The sequence below is a fragment of the Cucumis melo genome, chromosome 5 (genome assembly GCF_025177605.1).
Source record: "Cucumis melo cultivar AY chromosome 5, USDA_Cmelo_AY_1.0, whole genome shotgun sequence".
In the NCBI taxonomy this organism is placed as follows: Eukaryota; Viridiplantae; Streptophyta; class Magnoliopsida; order Cucurbitales; family Cucurbitaceae; genus Cucumis; species Cucumis melo.
Window position 1 is genome coordinate 16,323,639 of NC_066861.1, and position 27,194 is coordinate 16,350,832.

The 27,194-nt window shown below is 32.5% G+C and overlaps 1 protein-coding gene and 1 long non-coding RNA gene across 2 annotated transcripts; both read right to left on the minus strand.

Annotated features, from left to right (window-relative positions):
• Positions 1–3,404: 3,404 nt before the first annotated feature.
• On the minus strand, positions 3,405–3,913 carry LOC127149303 (uncharacterized). The gene is made up of 2 exons (XR_007820746.1): positions 3,767–3,913; positions 3,405–3,655 (listed from the first exon to the last, which is right to left on the minus strand). It is a non-coding gene; the product is annotated as an uncharacterized LOC127149303 (long non-coding RNA).
• A 103-nt stretch (positions 3,914–4,016) lies between these two features.
• LOC127149304 (uncharacterized) lies at positions 4,017–8,352 on the minus strand. Its single transcript, XM_051084480.1, has 4 exons — positions 8,252–8,352; positions 7,919–8,001; positions 4,626–4,912; positions 4,017–4,522 (listed from the first exon to the last, which is right to left on the minus strand). Exons 3-4 carry the CDS (start codon positions 4,842–4,844, stop codon positions 4,409–4,411), a joined length of 333 nt encoding a protein of 110 aa, XP_050940437.1. The 5' UTR covers positions 4,845–4,912; positions 7,919–8,001; positions 8,252–8,352; the 3' UTR covers positions 4,017–4,408.
• Positions 8,353–27,194: the final 18,842 nt, after the last annotated feature.

Consider the following 27,194-nt stretch of genomic DNA (forward strand, 5'->3'; position numbering starts at 1 on the left):
TGAAGGAGTTTGTAACATTCAGGCTTTCATGGGTATTTTGGTCATTTGATAAATCCCTTTATTTTCAAATTGTCTTTTAAATAAACAATCTCGCTATTGAACTCGATCGAGAGGAACCGAAAAATTACGTTGAAAGAGTTTTTTAAAATTTGTGAAGACACTCAGTGTCAAGTTCGGTCAAGATTGATCGAGAAAAATAAAATTACGAGTTTTCCAAAACTATGCTACTTTTGAAATGTAAAACCAAAAGTGTATTGTTTCTCAAAATTTTCCGTTGAAATCTACTTTCCTGATGTGGAAATATCTTTCCGTAAGTTTATTATACTAACAGAAAACACGGTTGAACCCGTTTGATGAGGGTATTGGTCTTGGTTAATAGTTAGAACAACACTAGACTTTTCAAACAAGTTAGTTGTTCAAACGTAATTAAACCCGTTTATTAAGTTCTATGCTTGCTTAATCAGATTGTATCGGATCAATCCTTTGCTCCTAGACTAGATAATTCAATTTTAGATTACATTTACTCTCTAATGATCCACACAAAACCACTGAATTAACGCTTTAATTAACTAAAAAATTAGCTTGGTGAAACGACAAATATATATATATATATCCATATTTGAAACTAAAGCGAAGGGTTGGAAAAGTTGTAAAAATATAATTTCCAAAATAAACTTTCTGTAGTCAATTATAGATTTATAATGAAATTATTGAAACAGGAAATGAGGAGGTTGAACATCAACACTTGTGTTTACAAAGACAACTATGAGGACCAGCACATGTTGCAGACTTTCCGGGCAATAGATGATAAGAAAGACTACACAAGAAATAGCATTGTGATTCCTCGCAAGGTGTTGCATCAGACAACGGCAAAGTATCCGAGCATCCTTCGACGCTTTCAATCACCATTTTCTCTCCTTCAATACAAACAACTACAAAAAAAAAAAAAAAAAAAAAAAAAAAAATTAATATAAAAGAAAACGAGATATGTAAAATTCAAATTGAAATGCAAAATTATAAATTGTTAATATATACAAGATCTCTTCTAAAACTGTAATGATGGGGAAGGAGTTGCCTACCATTGAAAATGAGGAATAGAACAACTATGACCGAAATAATGTTAGACTTCATTTTTTCTGCTTTTCCTTCGAGATAACTTCTTGCTAACATATGAGTATTGCTTTGTTTTCATCATTACAATATATATGTAGTACGATGATGATATGCATCTACAAGCCAATTTTTATTTTGGTAACTAATTTAATATACAATTTTTTTGCTGTTTTACTTTTACTTTGTATGGTTCAAATTATTATTTCTTTAGTGTATATATACTTATTCATGTACATACGGATATATCAAATGTTCAATATTTATTTTTATATGCTTAATTTCCTTTTATAGTTTTATTTACTTAGCATATATAATAAGTAAATAAAAAGTTATTTATAATCCGATAAAGAAAGGTCTTTGAATGGATTCTATCCGTGTAAATGCTAAATGAGAATTTAAGTAGTGCAGATGCAATGCTCCTTTGAAAAACAAAATTTGCAAAAAATAGAGGATTTTGAAATGGGTCTTTTTTAAAAATATAACAAAACGAGAAAATATTTACCCCGTATAGAACCATTCCAAAAATGGAAAAGGTTTATAGGCTCATGGAAAATATCAAAAATATTTTCAATTCTATTGGGTACACGATTGTTTAGATTTGGCTACAATTTATTTTTTCAATTCTATCCTTTAATTTTGTTACACAATCGTTTAATTTGATTACATTTAAATTTGTTTACACGATCGTTTTGATTTTGAGCCAAATCTAAACGGGTTTTTTTTCAAAATTTACTACACAATCGTTTAGATGTGGCTCAAAATTTGATACACAATCATTTAGATTTTGCTAAATGATTTTTTTAACTATTTTGGTACACAATCGTTTAGATTTATCTATACGATGATTTATTTTTTTTACATGACCGTTTACTTTTTTACTCAATCGTTTACACTTGGCTACTCCAATCTTTATACGCGATCTTTTAAATTTTGCTATTTTTTGTACACGGTCGTTTAGATCTATTACTCAAATTTAAACGACGTAGAAAAAGAAAAGGAAAAGAAGATTCTTTATACATGATCTTTTAGATTTTGCTATTTTTGCTACACAATCGTTTAGATTTAGTTACTCAAATTCAAACGACGTAAAAAAAGAAGATGAAAAGAAGAAAAACATTGAAAGAAATCGCAGCAAAAAAAAAAAAAAAAGAGGAAGACAATGAAAGAAATCGCGAGAAAAGAAAAATTGAATGACAAATCTTGAATATTTAGAAAATGACTAATGGGGTTTGTTACACGGATCGTAAATAATTTGGTGTTTTGTTACATTTATGAAAATTATCCATTTTAAAAATTAGTTTACAAATAGAGGTGAATTTTTGTCCAATTTCAATCTTCAAACACTGTACGATCTTTTTTTTAAATAATGTATTTTTTAAAAATAATGTTAAAAATATGGTAGAAGGCAAACTATCGATAAAATAGGGTAATTTGGGAGAAGTCGTGTACGGGCTACGACTTTGCTTGGAAGTCGTGGACGGGGTCCACGACTTCAATGCATTGACCCCACGTTTTCCTTTTTTAAAATATTTAATATATATATATATATATGTATTAAATAAGAATTGTTACATATTAAATAAACGTGGACCCACACTTCCATTTTTTTCTATCCAATATTATTAAAAAATACATTATTTTGAAAAATGAATATTAATTTACGCTTTTTTCGAATGCTCAGCCATAAATAAAAGAGTAATTGTTTTATATAAAAATGATTAATACGAAAAATTAGGGGGTGAAAAACAGGAAAAAAAAAAGAGAGAAAATAGTGAATTTCTAGTAAAATTCTTGTTATGATATTTATTTGTTTATTTGAAAATGTTGTTAGGGATCTTTCCCACTTTGATTCAAAATTGATAAAATTATCGAGAAAATAAAATTTTAATAATATTGGATAGAACATTGTTCCATAATGTAAACGCTTTTTAACTGTCAAGTATTGGTTTACTTGATGCTTTTCAATGTGACAACTAATCCAGTGTCAAGAATAAGGGAGGTTTACTTGACAGTTTCTAAGTGTCAAGTATAATTATACTTGACATTGAAAAAACGTCAAGTATAATTATACTTGACAGTTTTTATGCATCAACTAATCCAGTGTCAAGAACAAGGAGGTTTTATTTTTGACAGGTTTACATGTCAAGTGAAATTATACTTGACAGTTTATAGGTATCAAGTATATAAAGTTTGTTCAAATAAAAAATTATATATTTTAAAATATCCATATATCTTATATTCACCTATTTTGAAGTCCAACAATACTAAAATACAAATTGAATCAACCCAAATTTTCAATCAAAGAACTAATAAATTGTATATATATCATTGAATATACATATAGTTGGTCATTACATACTTACAACTTAAGAGCATCGTTCTTATTCATATTACAAAACAAGTTATGATCATCATTCTTAATCATAAAACACAAAGTATATGTAATAATAAGAAACAAAGACATCACCCTCCTCCAAGCTCCACACTCTTAGATAACTCCAAACTCAAAGTCTCACGAGTGTTATCATCAACTCCTTGAAATCTACAAACAAAATGAGAACATTAAAACTAAGAACTTTGACACTAGAATTATGTCCTTGAAATAGAAATAAAATGTAGGATCTCTATGAAGTATTGGACGCATACAACATACTTTAAGAAGTAGCCAGATTGTGAATTCTTCTCCTCCACTTGCGACCATAAGTCCACCATATATGACCTTTCAAAGGAAAAAAAAAAAGAAAAAAAAGAGACGCAAAGTCATTTGTAGTATGTTGCTTAGCAGTACCAGTCACTGCATCATGGTGCTGTGCAATCCCCAAAGCATCACCGAGACTAAATACTTTATAAGACTTATAGAAAGGTGCAAATACTTCCAATACTTATAATGCAAAAAGAACTTCTTAAAAACCTCCATACTGATACTCAATGTCTTTCAAGATGTAACATTTATTTCTGGACAATGGTAATAAAGTAAAGTAAAAGTGCTTTCCATCAAAACTCAGCAGCTCCTTATCACATTATTAAAGTTTATATTAATTGGAAATGAAACAAACATCACACCAGAATGCTTCAATTCACCCTCGGGAGTACTAATAAAAGGAAATATCTCACCTTTTGATAAAAGTGTCCAATAAGCCTTCATTTCTTTCCATGCGCATAGAATTGATGCATCAAAAGGTAGAAGAAATCAACAATATGTAAGTCTGCTGGCAAGTTGGCAGCTCATCGAAGTGCTTATTCTTCTTTGATAGGGGAAAAAAGTGCTTCTTCTTAATCAAACAACCACAGGGCATCAGGTTTGATAAACCTCAGGAAGTGAAAGCCCCACACTTGCTGCAGACTTCCCCAATATTCGCTTCATTTCATCTGAACGATCAACAGCAATGTTGTACGAGAACAGCAAGTCCTGCATCATAGCCCATGTCAATTACAATTGTAAACAAGATCAAATGAGGAAGAAAGAAAAGTTTGTTTCTTCGTGATCTGAGCTGAGAGTGAAGTCTTATTGCCTTTTGATGGTGCATACTGTTAAGTAGAAATGTGTAATCCCGAGCAAGTTTGATTTCCTGTTGAACAAAGTGGGGTTTTGAAAGTATGGATTTATTCCTCAACTTTTGAGCCACATAGTCCACAAAATGCTTCTTGCTCTCTTCCTTTCCAATATGTTTCTTTACAGCTTTGAGAAGCTGGCGATAGGTCTTAGCTACCTGCAAGGCTTCTGAATTCATTTTCAAACCTCTAAGTCTTCAAGGGCCTCTTCTTATCACTCAAAAACTCAACAATTTCATTATGTGCTCTGCCCAAGAAAACATTGACCAACAGCATATTTTTTGAGAAATTTTGAAACAAAGACATTAGAGCTGAAAATGAGATTTGAGAAGAAATAGCCACATGGTTGAAAGTAAAATTACTAACAATAAATCATAACATTATGACAGCATTTCCAAAATTCATGCATTTCCAAAATTTCTGAAGTAGAGAGAACAAGAAAATGTTGTCAAAAACTTCCTCCTAAAGTCCTGTAAAGAACATAAAATTTCAGGACAGAGAATTTCTCTAACCGGTGTTTACTTTTGTATGGACTCTAGAATATCCAAAACTACAAACAACAGATATTCTAGATGATGAACAATTTAGAGAAATCCAATAGTTCAAATCCCATCTAAACTCATACTCCAATAACAAATCATGGTCTATTTCTTTAGAAACGTTTGTTCTAAGATAAAATAATATAACAGTTTGCTATTTTTTTTAGAAAAAATACATTATTTAAAAAAAGATTCAAACTGAACTTAACCAAATTTTATTATTTATTTTAGTTTTGACTTTGGTCAAATTACTTTTCTTTTTTTTTTTTTTGTTTGTTGTAATTGTTTTTCAATTTAATTATAAGGAATACTCTTGGTTTCTTGATTTCATTCTGGGAGACTACAATTTTTATTGTTTTTCATAATCCTCTAATTACTTAACTCTCCTTTGTTATGCTCACCCAATTAGGAGAATCTTGGGAAATTGTCCAAAATGGTGCACTTGAGGATTCAATAGCACACGTTTTGAAATGTATTCAAAGTGCTTCTTTTTGGACCTTCTTAGCCGAAATGGATCTCGAGATATCAATATAAATATTTGAAATTCAAAATAGAAGCTACTTTTACAATTATAAAAAAGGACATTTTTAAATATAGAAAAATTAACTAAAATATTTACAATATATAACAAAAATTTTGGATTCTATCGATGATAGATTTTGATATTCATCTATTACGTATTGTCTATCAATATGACTAATAGAAGTATATCACTGTCTATCATTGATAGAATTCAAAAAAAAATATATGTTATAAATATTTTGTCAAATTTGCTATTTTTGACAATTCTCATTACAAAAATACTTTTGAAAATCATGAAGTTGTGAAAAGAAAAATGTAGCGGATGTCTGAGGAATCATCTTCTTCGTTTGCTAAAGGTTCATTTAGAATCTTTGTGGTTTGCAACTACAAATCGAATGCTTGTTATGTTTGGATTAAAATTTTGTCTCTTGACATATGACTGCTATTTAACTATGTGGGTATTACATGATGGTTAATTATAGATTGGAAAAGTGTGGGTGAACTTTGCTTCTTTGAACCTTTAGGGGGGACTGATGTATCTTCTTCGACAATTTATCCTTTTGCTTGAAAAGTGATTACAATTTGCTTATAATAGCTCTTTGAAGTATTATCCATGACATTTGAAAGCTGGCAGATTTGAAGGTATGGTTATCTATAACAGATTAAAAAAAGTATCACAATAAGTATTTTTATGACGAAAAATAAATGACACATCCAATATTATTGACAAATTAATAATGAATGTCATTATTTTATAACTTATGACAGTTAGTTATCTTTGGTTTTTTGCATATTTATGACTGTTATGAAATGTCAACAATTTATACAATTTGACATGTTTTGCATATCAAGAACAAGCCTAGCATAACTATCATTGAATGTCAATAACATGTATGGCGTAACTATAATTAAATGTCAAGAATATCTTTACCTTGACAGTTTTTTAAAAAAAATCAAATGTCATATACTCCTGTATGTATTACCACACTTTTCTACAAGAAAATACATTAATCAAAGGTCGCTATTCCTTGCAGCTCTGCCATTATACAAACTAGTTCAATTACAAAGTAGTTTCAATTACTTACCCATACTGAAACAAACAACCAACACTTTAATATATATAAATTATCATACACTTTATAATATTTGTACAAAAGCTAGTATAAGTTATCATACACTTTAATATATACAAACTAGTTCCATTACAAAGTAGTTTCAATTACTTACCCATATTGAAACAAACAACCAACACTTTAATATATATAAGTTATCATACACTTTACAATATTTGTACAAAAAGATTGACTAATAATCATTTTTGGTAAAACACAAGAATCTACATACCATGACTTCATTACTCCAATAGATTCTTTCAAAACCCCATAGAAAAACAAAAGGTTACTATACAGTTCACACTACACATAAACATTGTCAATAATAGAGATACAATGTGTGTGTTTACCTTTCAATTAGTTGTCACATTCATCATAATGCACACCAAAAACTATGAGAACCTACAATGTCGTTGACTGAGTGGTGGTTTTAGTTGCAAAACATTAAATTACTAACCTATACTTATATTAGTCTCACAAAAGTCTATCTACACAATCTAAAATATACACTATAATTATTTCAAGTTGAACGATACCACATATGTAAATAATGAAGACAACATATAATAATACATATTTTATGTCATAAGTTCAAGATTATTTTTTTGTTATAGTCATCGATTTTCCTCTATTTTTCTTATTTGGGAGGGGAGGGAGGGAGGGAGGGTGTTAGCAAAAAATTCATGTAAGATAGAATTGTGTATGATAGATCATACCCTAAGAAAGAAGAACAGGATTGTGTATGATAGATCAGTTGTAGTTCACTTTTCTAGACTGGCCGTGTTTACATATTTTTACGATGTTACACAAAAACAAACAAGGAAGCGACTTCAGGTATATGATTTATTATGATTATCCGATGTTTTGCTTGAACAATATGGACTTACATGAGATATTGAAGGGTCATGTTCTTTAAGAGAGATCGATACTCCAAAATTTAAAAATATTATAAAATTTAAAACTTCTATGCATACAATACAAAAATTCATAAATCATTTCGAAGAAACCTGATAAGTAATTTCATCAAACTTTGAGGAAATAAACAAAAACATTAAACAATGATAAGAGATAGAGAAGTACCTTGTTATTATACTCTCAATAACATCAGCCGAAAGATTATTCATACCAGATTTCACAAGGGTAGCCACTACCATTTGCTTCACCTATGCATAACAAAAAAAAATCCAGCTTTGTAGTAGGAAAGTTGGGATATAAAACTGGAAACTTAACTTCATCACAAGGAACAATGTTTTACTTCTTATCTCTCTATAAAACCATGGAAAACAGTAAAGAAGAAGCCAATGATTTGTGAAAACCAGATTAAAATATGTGGTTTGTTCAAAATAGTAATGGAATCTATGGAGTTTCAGAAGATGACAGTGGCTTTTTTGGAGGAAGGGCGAAAGAAAATACCCCATGAAAATGGAAGCAGGTAGAATAAGAAGAACAGAAGGTTGTTGTTGGTTGCCGCTGTGGTCGGAGAAGAACCGGAGGACTTTGATTTAGGGTTTCACCCTATACTTTTATTTAAAATAAAAATTAATAATTAATAATTTTCACGCATTTGATGGCAGTTAATAAATATCATAAATCAATGACATTTAAAAAATATCATAAATAATAAAATTCCAAAAACTTCCATTTTTTTCCCGCCACAAACATGCATTTTTAGTATTTATGATATTCTTTTCTTCCCTCTTCTCAAATGGGCTAAAAAGATGCATCTGGATGATTAAGAAGTAATCTTCTCTGAACACTTGTTAATTGTTCTGAGTTTTGCTTTGTGTGGATGATTATTTATTTTGTTTATATTTTAGAGAGACTTGGTTTAGAGATTAGGATATTATCTACGTTTGTCATCTAGAGATATTTAGTGGTGACTTATTTTGTAGGTTGCTGATGATATGTGTGGAGATAAGGTGCCACGTGTCATAATTGCAGCCTTTCAAACACGATTGTGCAGTACTTGTTCTTCTCCGTCAACAAGTCAACCGTATAAAATCGGAAAGTCGCGGACAAACTAGCGATATGATGTAGCCAGCCTTCACGTTCTAGGGAAAATTGTTTTATAAAACGTGAGAGAGAAATGAAATTATTGAAAACAACATAAATGAAAGCATTAAAGACTGCCAATTGAAAAGAAAAACTAATCTTGCAAAGAGTGCGACACGGCTTAGTCGGGGATTCAACTACTATGTCTCCCATATAGTATATTTTTAACATTTTTAACATTTTTAGCCTTGGCAGGCTTGAATATGAAAATGCCAAAATTTCACACTCTAGCTCAGCGACACGAAAATGAAAGCATTTGACTAAACTACTTACAAGACATAAAGACAAAGCGATTTGGGGGTATTCGGGCATATGGTCATAGGCAAATAACGTCTTGGACAAGTATGTCTGTGACATTCTCCTCCACCTAAGCGGTTGACGTCCTTGTCAACTGGCGAAGCTGAAACTCTTTGATCTTCTGCTTCCACGCTTCAAGATCTTCGACACGTTCTCAACTTGTTACCTCCACAAGGAGGTTCTTCTACTTCACTAGGAATTTATGTATCTCCCCTTTACACAGCAGAAGAATTAAAAGAGATCATAACTCAATTTAATTGCGAATCTTAAAAAATACCAATACATTGGCAAGAAATTACAAAACTAATTTTTATGGCTAAGCATGCTTTCAAGAAAAATTACAGAGAAGAAAACTTACGCACGTTGACGACTCTGAATCTACCAAAATCTAATTTAGGGCACCATCTTGGAAACCTTCCTATTCTCTAGATTGAGATGGTTTGTGGGAACCAATTTGGAAGGAGAAAATTTTTACCGAGAGAAAAAAAATGTTTTAGAGAGAATACAATATACGAAAAAATTCACAGAACTCACTTCTGTATATTATACCAGTAACTCCCTCTTCTTCAGGAAGTTGAGAGAAAAGTGGGAATGTGGGAAAACCATCCTCGTTCCCTATTAATTTAATAAATTAATATTAATATTAATTAATTTAATAATTAATTATATCATATTTAATTAATATTTCATTTAAATCATATTTAAATGAATATATCTCAAATAACCTATAGTTTTAATTTAATTAATTTAATTAAATCAAATTTAATTAAATCAAAATAAATTAAACTATTAATTAATTTCTAAATTAAATATCTTATATTTAATTTAATCCAAATTTGAATCATATTCAAATATGAATTTCTCTCATAACCTATAGTTTTAATATGTATCATATACACATTAAATTTTAACCTATAGTTTTAGTATGAATCTAATTCACATTAAATTAATATTTAAACTTATTCAAATATTTTATTCTCTCATAAATTAATTTTGAATCATATCCAAAATTAAATTTATATATTAAAATCTAATTAAAATATAAACTTTATATTATAATGTATCACCATACATTATATTAATTCCCAAAGTAAATTTGAACATTTCAAATTACAACCAAGATAAATAAATCATATTACTCTTTACGAGCTAGGAAGGGAACCTAATGGACCTACAAATCAGAAGCTACAACGATATGAGATTAATTGGCTAAACTCATTAACCACATTAATCAATATTCGTTAACTATGTGTACACTCCACTAAAGACTCACAGTTGAACTCTTCTCACTGTAGATATATTTCTGTGTCCACGGATATAGACCAATTACCAGTAAGTTAGTCCTTCACAAGTGTTCGTAACACCAGCTGGGTCAAATTACTGTTTTACCCCTAGGTTACTTCTAGTCCTTAAATACCAGTGCTCCTTTAATGAACAACCTGTTTATAGTCCAACCATTAAACAGAAACCCCTTTGGGGCCAAAGAGAGGGTAGAACCCTTTGTTCAAGTCCCAAAGATACTATTTAAGGGAACACTTATCTACTTACCCTAAAGTCGAAAAGGAGTGAATTTCATCTTGTGTGATTATGTTTCCTGCTCCTCACTCGGTTTTGTCCCCAAAATGATAAGCATATTGAGTAGGCAATCTGGCCACTCTCACCCGTACAAATCAAAGGACAATCCCTCGGGAACAGGAGTTCATAATACACTCAGGATTAAGACTACGTTACCTAGGTCATCCTACTGAAATAGAAACTTAACTAATTAACGAAGTTTCATCTAGTGATTACTATTTCGTGGTTCGGTCTTATGCAAACTCATTGCATAGGATACCGTCACTCACATGTCGCATACATGAATGCATTGGATCAATGTGTTTGTATCAAATACAAAGTGAGTCATATCCATAGTGTTACCAGGATAAGGTACCCAACTTTAACCCTATACAAAGTGAGTTGTATCCATAGTGTTATCAGGATAAGCCTACATACTGTTCAAGATTCATCAAACAGCTTAGGATGTTAGTTTATTGAATTTAGGTTATTAAGACAGAACTAATAATATAATTAATAACACTTATTGAAATTATAATAATAAAATACTTTATTAATAACGGTCAATGGATTATATTTACTATCTATAAGTTTTAGGACATAAAACTCAACATCTCCCTCGTGGGTCTTCTACCTTTCCCTACTCTGTCAGCAAGGATTATTTTGACTTCTCTATCTTCTTCCTATTTCAGGTCGATAGATAATCGTACGGCATTGTTGCACCATTGGTTGGAAACTTGATCATTCGCTTGAGACTTAAGGGGGCGTCACTTTTGATCTGCCCTCTTCTCCATCTACCTTGAAGCTTTTTCTAGGCACGCTCGAGCGATGTCAGCCATCTCTTCCCATTCCTTTGCAAATCTGTGAACTTGAGGATTGTTTCCTACATAATGAAGATCAACAAGTGGCGATAATACAGAATGCCTACTACCATCAATCTCAAACTGACTTCTCCTAGTCAGCGAATCTGTTTGAGCATTATGACCGAATTGGTCTACATTCAGCAGCTGAACCCAATTCCTTTGTCTGTCATAAAAAAATGACACAGATATTCTCCAAACATACAGTTGAATTGCTCGATCTTAACTTTGAAAGGCTTGGTTGCATCAAAGACCCCAAGAATTGGCCCTTCAATCATGGCTTGCTTCAGCCCATCGAAGGCGACCTAACACTCGGGGTTCCCACCCCACTGAATTTCTTCTTTCAACAACTCAGTCAGCAAGATTTCTCTTTTTAAGAATCCTTCCACAAATTGCCTATTGTGATTAACCAATCCGAGACATGAGCATAACTCCGTGACTGATTTCAGTATTCTCCAATCGTACGTTACGAAAATCGTCCTTTCTCCCACACCGATTTAGTAAAACTCCACAACATAACCAAGACATTTATCTGTCCTTGCACAAAGCAACACTTCCCTCTCTTAGCATCCGTTTGGTTTTCCTCCAGTTTCTGAAAAATCTTTTGAAGGTAGTCTTTGGGTTCTTCACTTATGGGCTTACGGGTCACTATTTCATCAAGGTAGACCATGGCAAAATTGTCAAGTTAGTCTTAAAAGACCTGGTTCATCGATACACAAAAGGTTGTAATGGCATCGGTAAGACTAAATGGCACTACGAGAAACTCAAACGCTCCATATCCTGTGACACAAGTCGTCTTGGGTCTGTCTCCCCCGGCCATTCTTACTCGACAGTATCGTGATCAGTCGTTTGACTTCGGGAAATACTTTTCCCCACATGAGCGGTCAAATAGGTTGGTGAGTATCGGAAGTGGATATATGCAATGACTCGTGAGCTTGTTTAAGATACAATGATCAATACACCATCATAAGCTTATGTCCTTCTTCGGAGAAAGTACTAAGGCTCCATACAGAGCTTGTACAGGTCTACTAAATCTTGTATTCATTAATTCCTTCGATTATTACCGAAGTTTAGCTAACTCCGGTGGCATCATACGATAAGCATTCTTTGCAGACGCTTTTGCCTCTAGCAGCAATTCTATCTCATGGTCAATCATCTTTCATGGCAACAAGGATTTGGGCCAACTAATTGGCATTGCACCATGGCACTTCTCAGAGACACAGAGTGTCCTTAGGGAATGTTTCCCCCGGTTTTCCCAATACCTCAAGCAGGATGGCAACAAATGTTGGTTCCTCTCGAGTGGGGTTCTTATGCAATTGCATGCCCGATATTGTTTTAAACTCGTTAGGCTGACGAATGTCTACTCGCACGATGGTGGGGAAAGATCCAGTAATCACTAGACATTTGGCTGAAAGCATGGTATGTCCTGATGTTCAAGGAGGAATTCCATTCCCAATACCACATCAAAGTCGTCCATCTCTACAACCACAAAGTCTACAGGGCCTTTCCATCCTCCCAACTTCATCATTCTCTATTTCACTAGTTTGACGATAGGTAGAGCAACGAAATTCACGACCTTCATTCTCTCTTGAATCATTCTCCCAACGGAGTCTTAGACGTCTAGCTTCTAACTCTGTTATAAAGTTGTGAGTCGCATCGAAATCAACCATAGTGCTCTTGGTTGGTTTCTATTGATCCAGGTGTCAACATACAATAAGCTCTTTTCCACTGGCAAACTTGCCTTCCTTGCCTTTTTCTAGAGAGACGATAGGTATTTTAAGGCCTCTATTATAGGATTCTCATTTTCTTCTATCTAGTCCGCTTCACCTTTGGCTTGACTAAATTTATCATCTGAATCCAAGGTTAATGAGGCGTGAAAAGCATAAAAGGTGGTTTATACGAATATTCTCTTGCCAAATGTGGCCTTTATATATGAAACAACTGAGGAGACGCTTGGAGGAGTCCTGATTATTGGGTCTTCGCCATGTGTTCTCTGTATTTTATTGGTAAGGCCTGCGGTCTCCACCAGGATGTTTGTCTCCCCCGGCAGCTTTGGAAGAACTCGAGCGACTATTCCTGTTCCTTCCAGGTGAGGAACTTTGGTGACGTCTCACATCTTGAGATTCACTGGTTAGATCAAACAATTGTTAGGCTGCTACATACGCTGTCGTGAGGTCTTGGACCCTTTGTTCATATAATTTGATTTTTGCCCACGGTTTCAGCCCTTCGACAAAACAAAAGACTTTGTCTTTCTCTGACATATCGAGTATGTCTAACATCAGTCTGACAAACTGTTTTACATACTCCCGAATGTTGCCGGTTTGTTTTAACTCATGCAGTTTTTGTTGAGCCAGGATTTCTACATTCTTAGGAAAGAACTGCGAGCAAAGTTCTTTCTTCAAAGTGTTCCAAGTATCTATTGTGCAACATCCTTTCTATCTATCAATGTATCGAGACCTCCACCACAATTTGGCATCCTCAAATAGATGCATCGTTGCTAATGTCACTTTGGCTTCCTCAGTGATTGTCTTTATGGTCTTGAAGTACTGCTCAAGATCAAATATGAAAGTTCTCTAAGGCCTTTGCATCCCTTGCGTTACAGAAGGGCTTGCGTGCCAGAATCTTCACCTTATTAACTAAAATTTCCCCTTTGACCGGAGTTGGTTTGCCATTACTCACATTGTGAGATTCAGTCTTGTGTTCACATCTGTGATTTTGTTCCTAACGACATCGAGGATAGCTCAAAAATCCTTCGACATGTCGTTTATCATCTCTAAGAGTGTCTTCTGAGAACTATCTAGCTCATTGACACGTTCCTCTATGTAGACAACAGAGCCCAGTGAACTGTCTCCATGCTCGTAGTTACCAGTTCTTCCAACATTTACTTCTAGAGTGTCAACTAAAATCTTGTATCGAATACCCTTCGACACGGTCATCCACTACATCGATTGTATCAACTTTCTCAAAAATTTCTTCGAGACGGGACTCTAAGAAGCAGATGGAGTCAGAAACTTCAACTAGGTAAAGCATCTGCTCTTCTAGCTCTACTAGTCGGTCTTTCTGGACCTTACCCAATTGATTCATCGTCAACATGTTTCTATCTTAACGGTCGATAAGTCAATTTGGCTCTAATACCACTTATCACAATTGTAGCCTTTCAAACACAAATGTACGACACTTGTTCTTCTCCATCAACAAGTCAGTTGTATAAAATCCTAAAGTCGTGGACAAACTCACGATATTGTGTAGCCTTCCTTTACGTTCTTAGGAAAATTGTTTTATAAAATGTGAGAGAGAAAGGAAATCATTGAAAACATTGAAAATATCATAAATGAAAGCATTGAAGATTGTCAATTGCAAAGAAAAGCAAAGCTTACAAAGAGCGCGACAAGGCTTGGTTCGAGGATTCAACTACTTTGCCTCCCCTATAGTACATTTTTAACATTCTTAGCCTTGACAGGCTTGCATATGAAAATGCTAAAATTTCACACTTTAGCTTGATGACACGAAAATGAAAGAAATTGACTAAACTACTTACAAGACATAAAAGCAAAGCAATTTCACTACTAGAAAACTGGCAATACTTGACGCTTTTAGTTATGAAATTCTTGACAGTTTTTATTAAAACTGTCAAGTAACATGAAAAAATGTCAATAATAAGAAATAGGGGAAAAATTCATAATTTATTAATTTTTGCTTTAAATACTTGACACATTAAAAGTGTCAAAATTAATTTTAATTACTTGACATTTTTTAAATGTCAAGTAATATATATTTTTCATAATTTTTAAAAAACAAACTTTTAAACCCAAAATATATTTTTCATATTTTTATACGTTTTTTTTTCTTATTATACTATGAGTCAATGTCGTTTCAGTTACCTTGTGGTTCTCATTTATTAACTGATTGATTTTCTCTTTTTCCCATTTCCATTTTCATCTGGGTTTGTTTTTTTTTTTTTTGTACTGTGTTGAGTTTTGACTGTTTCAGCTCAAATTTCTGAATTCCAGATCTAGGTTTGTCATTTCACATTATGATATGTTTATATACATGCTTGTCTTTCCTTCTTTGGTGTTGTGTTGTACTCTGGTATTCTTCCTCTTGTGTTGAATTTAGTTGAATGTTTGAGGATTAGTAGATTGTGAAGTTATTGTGTTGTGCATCTTTGATGTAGCTTCATTAGTTTAGTAGTGGTGCTCCTTACATTTTATCTGTTTGATTTTCACATTTTGATATGTTTATATGTGCATGTTCTTTCTCCTTTGTTGCTATTTTGTTGACTGGTATTATTTTTCACATTTAGATTACAATTATTTGTTGTATCTTCGGGTGATTAGGAATACTGGTAATGGTTTGACATCTTATCAGAACCCCAAGGCCAAGCTAAATCATGTTCCACTCAATGAGAAGGTTGGTTGTTTTATTTTGTTCAGAATACAAACTATTTTTTGGCATTTGGGCTTTATTCATATTATGGATTGGATATATAAGTTAGCACATTCAGCATTATACTGTGTTACCTATTTCTGAAAATAAGCAACAGTTTGGGAAGCTTTTGTGTTGTCTCTGGATAAGTTCTTTTTCCCTTTCGTACAATAGCATCTCTTTGATTGTTTTGTAGGCTTATGACGCCTCCAGAATGATTGTTTTTAAAGTTAACTTTGATGCCAATGAGAACGTATACGAAACTGCACCCAAGATTGTTGGAGTTAGGGTTCAAAATGTTGTTGACCCCGAAATAGCTGCCCTTCTTGATGACGATGATTTATAGCGATTTGGTTCTGATGTGAGTTCCCAATCATTATGCATTGCAGTTCTGTAGATTTCTGGTTCTCACATTCTTGTGATTATATTTTATATTTTGCAGGCGTTCTTCTATGTCGTTCGTGATCTCTAGCTTTATTCTGGAGCACTTTGGGCTACTATAGGTTCCAATAAGTATTAGGTAAATCAATTGGATCCTTATTCTTAGTTTGGCTAGGAATGATTGTATTAATTTTAATATTCTGGGTTTCATATCAGATTAATACAAGGATCTCATACCGTCAACTCAAGTTGGATGAAGTGCAAATGGAGCTTGCTGATTTTTTGGGTGCTCACATGTAATTATGGTGATAACTAAGTTCTTTTGGGTTAGATAGACAAGTTTTGTTGATACTGGATATAGGTGAAAGACAAGTTTTGATATGGTACACCTTTAGGCTACACATATATTTTGTTTATATATTACAATTGATGGAAAGTTTAGGCTATTGTTAGATGTTTGGGCTACACATATATATGTTGTAATTAACTATGTAATCACCAACTTATATATGGTTCATTTGATATATATATATATATATGCAATTTCTTTGATGTGTAGCCTGAGTTGATTTCAATTTTTCAATTGATGTGTATTTTAATATTGTTGGACTTCAAAACAAATGAATGATAAAATATATAGATATTTTAAAATATATAATTTTTTTATTTGAACAAACCTTATATACTTGATACCTATAAACTGTCAAGTATAATTTCACTTGACGTGTAAAAACTGTCAAAAATAAAACCCCCTATTCTTGACACAGGATTAGTTGATGCATAAAAACTGTCAGGTATAATTATATACTTGACACTTTTTCAATTATACTTGACACTTAGAAACTATCAAGTAAACCTCCCTTATTCTTGACACTGGATTAGTTGACACATTGAAAAGCGTCAAGTAAACCGATACTTGACAGTTAAAAAGCCTCAAGTAAACCTAGTTTTGTAGTAGTGTTTGGGGGTATTCGGGCATACGGCCATAGGCAAATAACGCCTTGGACAAGTATACCCGTGACACCACGCAGACACTTTTTAGGACCCTTTTATGTTGTTTTCAAAGTTAAAGTGTGACTTAGACACTTATTTAAAAAAAATTAACTTTTTTTTCTTAGAAAGACGTAAGTTGTTTTCAAAATCAAAATGGGGAATGGTACTACTACATGGCATGTCTCTGTTGTTGTTCGTGTTGTTCTCCGTGTTGTTGTTTGTGTTATTGTTCAAGTTATTTTGACTTAATTTCTTTCTTTTTTTTGTAGATCTTTTGTGACGACATCCATCTTTATTAGTTGACTACTCTTAATCATCGACCCTTTTAGTCTAGTGAAAGGTAATATTTATAAAATGTTCTTTCTAAAACTTTAGTTTTAAAATGTTGAATTAGATTAGGTGTTCAAATGTTATGACAATTAATTTATTGCGAGTATCATTGACATTTTAAACAATTTATGTTTATTATGTTTTAGGTGACATTGGGTTGAACTAATGTATGAATCGTTCTTAGGCACTAATATATGTTATTAATTATTTCCATTAATAGTCCTACCATATATTGATTATGAATCGTCATTTATCCTCAATTTAGGCTAGAATTATACTTTACTTAGTTGTCCTAATCTTTGTGTATATTTGTCCTTGTACTCTTCAATGTGAATATTACAATTATCAATAATATATCAGAAATTTACATGGTATTGTTAAATGTTTGTGAGAAGGTTAATTTTATACATTCTCTTAGCATAGTACACTCAAGATGGAGTACTCGAATTGATTTTGCACCTCGTATCCGCTTAATTACAATTTCGTTAATTCATCATTTAAGGGTCTATTTCTACGACTTGCAACGTAAGGAGATTAAATTATGTGATAAAAAATGCTAACTTTACCTCTAGGCAAGGATCATGCTATAAAAGGTACACTTCATTGCCAAGCATTGATATTTCTTCTAAATCAATGTTGAGTACAAGTTTTTCTCTTACCCAAGTATAAACAAAGTGAGAGGTTTCCTGGATAAGCCAGGGCCGAACATAGGGAATTTCTATCAAATTTAGTTATAAATTCTACTTCAAATTCCAGGCGGTGCATGTAAATTCTATACAAGATAAAAGTAAATGCAATCTATTCCTAATATTTTCACAGAGGATTCTGTAGAAGATAGAATGGAATAGAATGACTATGGAATGTGCACTAAATTGCATTAAGAAGTGTGAAGGAAAGTCTCCACATTGTAGGTGATCTAAGTCATGCAAGATACATCTTGATGCGATATAGATCGTTTAACCATCTTACATCTTATATTTAAGGCGAGCAACCTCTCGAGGCCTAAACTCCACTATCTCCTTTCAGGACACAAATGGTAAAGATAAATCAAGTGATATATATGTAGGTTTCCTTACTTATAAGCATCACATTTCCTCTCTATTTAAGGCGAGAAACCTCCCGATGCCTAAACACAACACTTGTTTTCCTTTCATAACACAAATGATTGAAGGCAAAATGCCAAAATTTGAAGTTTGTTTTCAAATTCCCTCTGCACGTGTTTAGCAAGGACTTTGCTACTTGCTCTCTCAACTGGTTGGCGGCCAATGTTTGATTCCTTCTCTCGAAGAGAACTAGGCGATAGAATTAAGCCCATAATTAAAGAACTTTTATCAAGCACATAATCACATACTTAAACTACTTAAAACACTTCAATAAGATGATGAACAGTAAAGAGATGAAGAGAATAACAATTGATAAAAATGCATTGTATTGATAAATGTAGACCTCTCGGCTATGAGAATAATACAGTCAAATAACACATTACAAAATACAAAAATGGAAAGTGAAGAGATAAGTCGAGCCGTAGAATACATTGGTTTGCATAACTTGGCTCTTTTACAAGTTAGAGAAATGGTGGGTGAATTTTTTCACTCTCTCAAAGCTCTCATTCAGAAGTTGACTAAAGAAGACGTGAAAGAAGAAGAACTACTACTACAGATGGGGAAGGATTCTAAAACTTTCCTTCAACCAGCCCTCCTTAAGGGAGGACCTCCTCAGTTTCCTGTTTAGGTAACAAATTAATTATGCTATACTGCACATCTATCCTTTCTGTAATTGTTAGCGCAAAAGGTAATCGTTTCATATCACATCAGCTCCAACTACCACTCTTATCTTTTAGCGAATCATCTCACTTAATGAGTTGACATCTCGCATCACGATGTAAATCGTCAGGCAGTAGCTTCTCGCTAAGTTCTTGCACGCACTCTTCTTGTGATTCGTTTCATTTATTTTTTTCACTATCATGTGTGTAAAAAAAACCTAAAAGCATAGTTAATCAGGGGTGATGACTTATGTAAGGCACATTCTCTTAGCATTATAAATTTAAAAGTTATACATTTTGATCCTTTATTTTGTGTTTTGACTCTATCGTTGTACTTAAAAGACCACAATAACTTGTATTTCTACAAGTTTACAAGTTATCAAGTATTAGAGCCCCAAACAAATTGTGGTTCACTACGCCACCACTCACCATCTGCATCCTTCCACCCTTGAGATTGTCACGATCTGCAGATCTTCACTTCACTCAACATCTATAGATCCTTGTCGTCGTTGGCTCCACATTTACAGTCCGAGCCTACAGATCAGGTTGATTTGTTTAGATCAGATCCAAGCCCACAACAGTAAATCTATGGTTCACGATCGTCGTTCACTCTAAACTTCATTCACAAATTTTGTCTACTCTGAACTCTGTTCACATACCACTGTTTGCTCTTTATTCGTAGATTCAGTCGAACCACATTCAAACCAAACTAGGTCCATTATCGCTCGTCTTATATCACAGATTTGAGCACCTCTAGTCATATATGTGACCTCCCGGTTGTTTTCGATCAAGTGGTGTCCAGTCAGATCTGCTAGCTTCCTACTGTTTATCTCCCTATTCGTGTTGCATTTGTAGATTATGCATAAGCTATGTGCATTTGATGTATTTGTGCATTTCTGGTTTGTCCTCTGTCCTTGGGTATTGCTAACTAGTTTGGTTCATTCAGTTTTGGTTCAAACAATTGGTTCACCTAATTGGTTCAAGTAAAGCTCATTTTCGTTTTTTCTTTAATCTTCTTCCATGCCCAAACACTATGGTTATATCATATACACTAATTATGATCTTCAAGGTCATAAAAATGTTATTACCCTACAATTGAGTGTAGGTATTGTCACAAACAGGGTCATATTTTGGAAAATTGTCCTACTTGACCACCTCATTCGCTAGATAGATCCACCAAACCATTAAACTTCTCTAATGTTAGTTCGTGATTTGTGGTTGTTGTTGGCTCCTCTATCAATGATCCTTCTTCTATTAAGCTTCTATTTAACAATGTCATTAACTGTTTAGAAAATTCTTGGCGATTCAGCTTGTTGATCATATGACCTCTGATATTTCACTGATGTCTTCATCTACACCTGCTCAAATATGCCTAGGTTGTTCAAATTCAACATGTACACAAATGCTAGTAACGACTTGTATGAGTCTTCAAGGGATCCTCTCATTTCATCCAATGCAGCTTCACATGCACGTCAAGCTTTTTGATAAGTTATGTTCAAACCATGCTCAGAATAAATAAAATGAACTGTATCTTTAGGCATGCTCAACTCTAAACCAAAGATACTTATTTTTCTTCTTTATTAGGTCCTTGATAACAGAAAAATTGCTTGTCTATGTTCTGTTAAAGCAACATCTAAAGAGCATGTACGTTCAGCATCAAACATAGTAACAAGTCATAAAGATCTATCACCATAATCACAACATGAAGCACATACTGACCATAAACAATCTTGAGCTATGCAACGCGAAATCAAAACTTGCTTGTTTAATTTAATAGTACTATATATGACAATGACTTGCAAAGATTTTTCCAGAATAACCTTTGTTGAAAAAATGTCAAGGATTTTGACTTCAAAAGTGGACGAAATTTTCTACTTATAGTAAAAAACACCAGAGAAACATGCAGCAGAAGACAAGAATCTAAACGATTTAGATTTAGAAATTAACATGCTGTAAATAAACGACAGACCTAAACGAAGAGTATAGAAGGTAAACGATGAGCTTACCTTTGTAGTTCTCAACTTCTTCTTCGTTCCAAACTTCTTCTCTGTCTGAAGATCACGAGCAAAAGACAACCACTATATTGACCTACTAATCTCAGGACTAAGAACCGAGTTGTGGGACTCGTTTTTATGAAGGATATCTTAGAGAGATAGAAGGAGGAAAGTGTATTGTTTAGAGGTTTTTCATGAGATTATTTTCATCATCTTCTCATTCTGTAAATAGAAGTTTATATAGAAAATTACATGCAAAATACATGCAATTTTCTTTTATGTAATCTCAACACCTAATTAATCCATTAACCCTTAATGGAATTAGTGGCTTATAAGTTCATTACAAGCTGCCACATTTCCCACTAACATTTACTAATAAATATATTAGTCAAAAGACAATTTGGTCATTTGACCAATTAAGTCAAAGTCAAACTTTTACTTTTTTCTATTTTATCCGTCTTGACTAATTTCAACCTCCCAAGTATGAATCCGCATTCATTTTTCTAAAATTCAAATCATATTTGAATATAAATTTGGTTAAATTTTTGTCTTTCAAAGTGAAAAGTCAACATGTTGACTTTTACAACTTTGACCGTTTCAAAACTTTCCAAGCTTCTAAATTTGAATCCATATTCATATTTTTATTATTTAAATCATATTTAAACATAAAGCTTGAAATTTATATTTATCGACTTATATCATATACACTTGTCGATTTCTCTCTCTTTACCTAATTCGAACAATTCGAGTTATTCCAACATATTGTTCTTAGTTGAATCCATATGAGCTAATATGGGAACCTAATGGACCTATAGATCATGGGCTCCAACGATTCGAGATTAATTGGCTAAACTCTTTTAGACCAAGCTTAATCAACATTCGTTAACTAATGAGTCATTCCACTAAAGACTCTTAGTTGCACTTCTCTCACTATAGATATATTTATGTCCACCTGATATAACCATGATGAGTAAGTTGATCCTTCACAGGTTGTTTGTAATCTTGGCTGGGTCAAAATACCATTTTACCCCCGAGATTACATATCCTTGCTCCTTAAGACCCACTGATCCACTATTGAACAATTGGTTTAAGGTCCAACCTATAAACCAGAATCCTTATCGTGCCAATGAGAAGGTGAGGCCCCTTGTTCAAGACTTAGATTCAGTCCTTAAGGGAACAACCTATCTACTATCTCAGAAGTGGGTAGGAGTGAATTCCGTCTTGCACCTTATGTCTCTAGCTATACTCGATCTTATCCCTGAAATGAGAGGCTTATTGGGCTAGCGATGATGAGCTGCCCTCACCTATGCAGATCTAAGGATACTACCGAATGAACAGAAGTTCATAGTTAGCTCAGGATTAAGATCAATTTACCTAGATCATTATAATTAAAATAGTCAGTTTATAGTTTACGGCGTTATAACTAAAAGTGACTATTTCGTGGTTCCAGTCCTATGCAAACCATTTACATAAGACGCCCCCACTCCCATGTATCTACATGAATGGTTCAGGATTACATTGTTTGTACTAACTACGGAGCGGACCGCATCCATAGTGTTTTTCCAGAATAAGGTGCCCAACCTTATTCATACACTATAGACTATTTGGACTATTAACTCGAACTTAATCTATGTTTATGTCTCTACATAAAGTTTAAGTGTATTGATAAACTTAGTAAAATAGCCTCGGGATCTTAATTTATTGGTTTTAAGATTATAGCATTCAATAATAAATTTTATTGAATCAAATAACAAAGTACAAGTTTTAGGACATAAATTCCAACATTTACATGTCAATATCTTGAAAAGAATCATCCCTCATCTTCATGGATGTCTGTTGTCGATGTATTGGAAGCTCTATAATCCAAAGTAATAGCAAAGCAACCAACGGAATGAATAATCAGAATAATGTGTTGGTAGACATTTGAAGTTATTATGTGATATATTCATTTCATATCAATGTCATTTGTAATAGTCAAGTCCTTTTTCAAATATTCTATAGGAGATATGCAAACAAATATATCAAGATTACCCAAATTGATCACCAAACTCCTTCACTTGGATAGTGCATTTTCTAACTCTTGAAACAACATTTGATTATGCGCAAAAATATCTGATACACTGTAATTAACATAGTTGTCCAAATAATCATTGAAGAAACCATCCTAATATAGTGGAACATTGATAGTACCGTATCAGAAAAAGTAAACAACTGTAATAATGTTCTAAATAAAACTTGACATATATTGAAAACCTAGTTAATCTCGGTTAAAAATATATCGGGTACAAAAATCATTTGTTAGTAACTTATTACATAAACACAGAAATAATTGTAATATACTTGTTTTATACTGCATATATCGATTTTTTTGTATACTGACATATATTGAATGTGTAGTTCTAGTTTGACTTCAACAATTAAAATTTAAAATATACTATGTTAATTTAGAAACACAACTTTAAATATAATAATACTATTGACATATAACATAAAGTAAACGGACAAATTAGCAAACAAATATTGATAGTAAAAAATGATTGTAATATATTCGTTATGCAATTTTTCATTTTATAATGTATAATGAATGTGTAGATTGAGTGGCACTTCAACGAATAAAATGATTGAAAAATAACATACTCGTCTATCCCTCGAATATGAAATCAACAGAAAAATTGAGAAAATAGTATAAGCTCGCGACAGTGTGAAAACAAAGGAAAAAAGTATGAGTGAAAGGGAATGGAAACGAAATGAAAAAAAAAACATGAAATACATTATTTAATTAGGAGGAAATTTTCATAAATATAACAAAACACCAAAATATTTACGACTCGTGTAACAAGATCAAAAATGCCATGAAGCTGGCTATTTTTTTAAAAAAATATTTCAGTTTTACCCTTCCTTTCCATTTTCTTGCTTCTACAAATTTTCTTTTTTTTTTTTCCATCATCTTTTACTGCAATTTTTCTTTTAGTTTTTTTTTAAACTATTATTTGTTGTTCAAGATCGTGTACCAAATATAAAAGATCTTGGAAAAAAATCGTTGGGACATTAGTACGTGATCGTCGTTTAGATTTGGGTAGTCAAATCTAAACAATCATGTACCAAAAAATCTTGAAAAAAAAACATTTAGATTTGGCTACCCAAATCTAAACGATCATGTACCAAAGAATCTTGAAAAAAATCGTTTAGAATTAGGTAGCCAAAGCTAAACGATCAAATATAAACGATCTAATAGTAAAGAATAGCCTAATCTAAACGATCGTGTACCAAAATTTTTTTAAAAAAGAAATGATTTAGAAAGTAACCGAATGAGAAAGATGCAAGAGAGCTAAGGAGTTCCAAGAATCATACCCTTGGAGTTCTTGATATTTATTGAGCGTCTTAGGATTGGAATAAACTTCAATCAAAAAACAATATACATGAGGAGTTTTGGCATTGGATTAAAATCTTTTCAAATTAGAAAATTTTAAAAATTGATTTAGATTTAAGTTTGATTATCTTTGCTTAATTTTAAAATTGAATTACGAAAAAAATATATATTTTCAAGTATTACAAAAAAGATTAAAACTATTTACAAATTATAGCAAAATCATCAAATTAAAATTAAAAAAAATAGTTTGAGTTTGAAAATATTGGTGTATATTAATTGTTTTTTCAAATTTATGTTCTAAAACTCGTAGTTTGTAGTTTAAAATCATATTCTATTCAATAAAGTTTTTATTGATCCGAAATTATTATTGAAATTGAATATTATAATCTTAAATCAAATAAACTAAGATCTCGATACTATTTTGAGTAAACTTGAACTTTACGTAGAGATATAAACGTGGATCAAGTTTGAGTATATAGCTTAAACGATTTGTAGTATATGAATAAGGTTTGGGTGCCTTATTATGGAGACGATGGATGTGGCCCACTTTGTAGTTAGCACAAACGATGTGATCTTGGATCGTTCATGTGGAGACATGGAAGTGAAGGCATTCTATGTAAAGAAAAATGAAAGTCATTTTTACATTGTAACACTGTTTACTATACAAAACTGACTATGTTGATTATTGATAACCTAGGCAACTTAATCTTAATTATTCTGAGCTAACTAGGAACTCTTGTTCTTCACACATGATTATCCTTAGAACTGCATAGGTGAGGGCAACTCAATATTGCTAGCTCAATAAGCCTCCCATTTCAGGGATAAGACCGAGTGGATAATTGGGGACATAAGGTGCACGATGGGGTTCACTCATGCCCATTATAAGGTTAGTAGATAGATTGTTCCCTTGAGAACTAAATCCAGGTCTTGAATACCTTACCCTCTCATTGGCTCAAGAGGGATTCAGTTTGTAGGTTGAATCTTAAACCAACTGTTCAATAGTGGATCAGTGGAACTTAAGGAACAAGATGCAATCTCGGAGATCAAACAGTATTTTGATCCAGTCAAGATTACGAACAACCTTTGAAGAATTAATTTAGTAATTATGGTTACATCAGATGGACACAAAATAGTGAAAAAATCAAATCGACTGAAATCGACCAGCGATTCGATCAACCTGTTCAAGCTTCTGGCGGTTGGTGGTCAGTTTCACCATTGTAAAATGACCTAGTCGTTTTTCGACGACGATTTTTGTACGAAATCGCCCCCGCCCGACCAATTATCACCCCTACTATTTAAAGAAAGTTTTTTCAATGTGTTTAGAGACTTTTGGCAATTTTAGTTTATTGTCTTTAAAATTTTAAAAACAAAACTCACCAAAAAAAATTTCTCTCTCAACTCTCAACCCTAACTCAATCCTTCAATTCCCATTCGTATCTTTCTCTTAAATCCTTCACTCATCTGGTTCCACAACCCGATTCTAATAAGTTAGAATGCTACCTCAACATTAGTAGTAGTTTGGATCGTGTTCAGGTGGAAATCGATGCTGTACGGAAACTTCAAAGGTATGGTTTCTTAAAACTCTAGCTAATTTAATTTAATTAGGTAAATACATATTAATTTCTTAGAGAATTATATGCAACTAGAGTAAATTTGATCTGATTTCCGTTGCACCTATCTACTATATCCATCAATTGCATCCTAGATTAAAACCCTAAATTCATCCCAAATTAAAATTCGGTCATAATCCAAATTTTATTCCATAAATAAAGTTTGGATTCTCAAGTCAAGTTAAAAATGAGAACTTTTATTTATCTCAAAAATTTGGTCATATTCCTAAATTTTATCCATTCAAAATCCAAACTTCTTTCAAGTAAAATTAAGTTGTGGATATGACCTTGATTTATCTCAAATTTAGAACGAGGCATTATCTAAATCTTATCCCAACACAAAATTGGGTGAAGTTCAAATTTCATCTTCAAAATTGTTTAAAATCAATAATACGTTGCTTGTATTTTGATTTCAATTTTGTTCCAAATTAAAATTTGGGCATAATTCAAATTTTTATCCAAAATTCAAGTTTAAGCTTTTATCCTCCAATTAAATTAAATTAAGGATAAAACCTCAAATTCATCTCAATTTTAAAATTTGGCCACATTCCAAATTTTAAACTTTGGTACAAATCCAAATTATGGTTCAAATTCAAGTTTATTTACCAAATTCATAACTTGATTCTATTGATACGTTAAATAGAGTTTAAATTAAAAAATATAAAACTTACATTTTGATTCAAAACATATCTTATTCGAGATTCATACACCTACATGCGTGCATAATC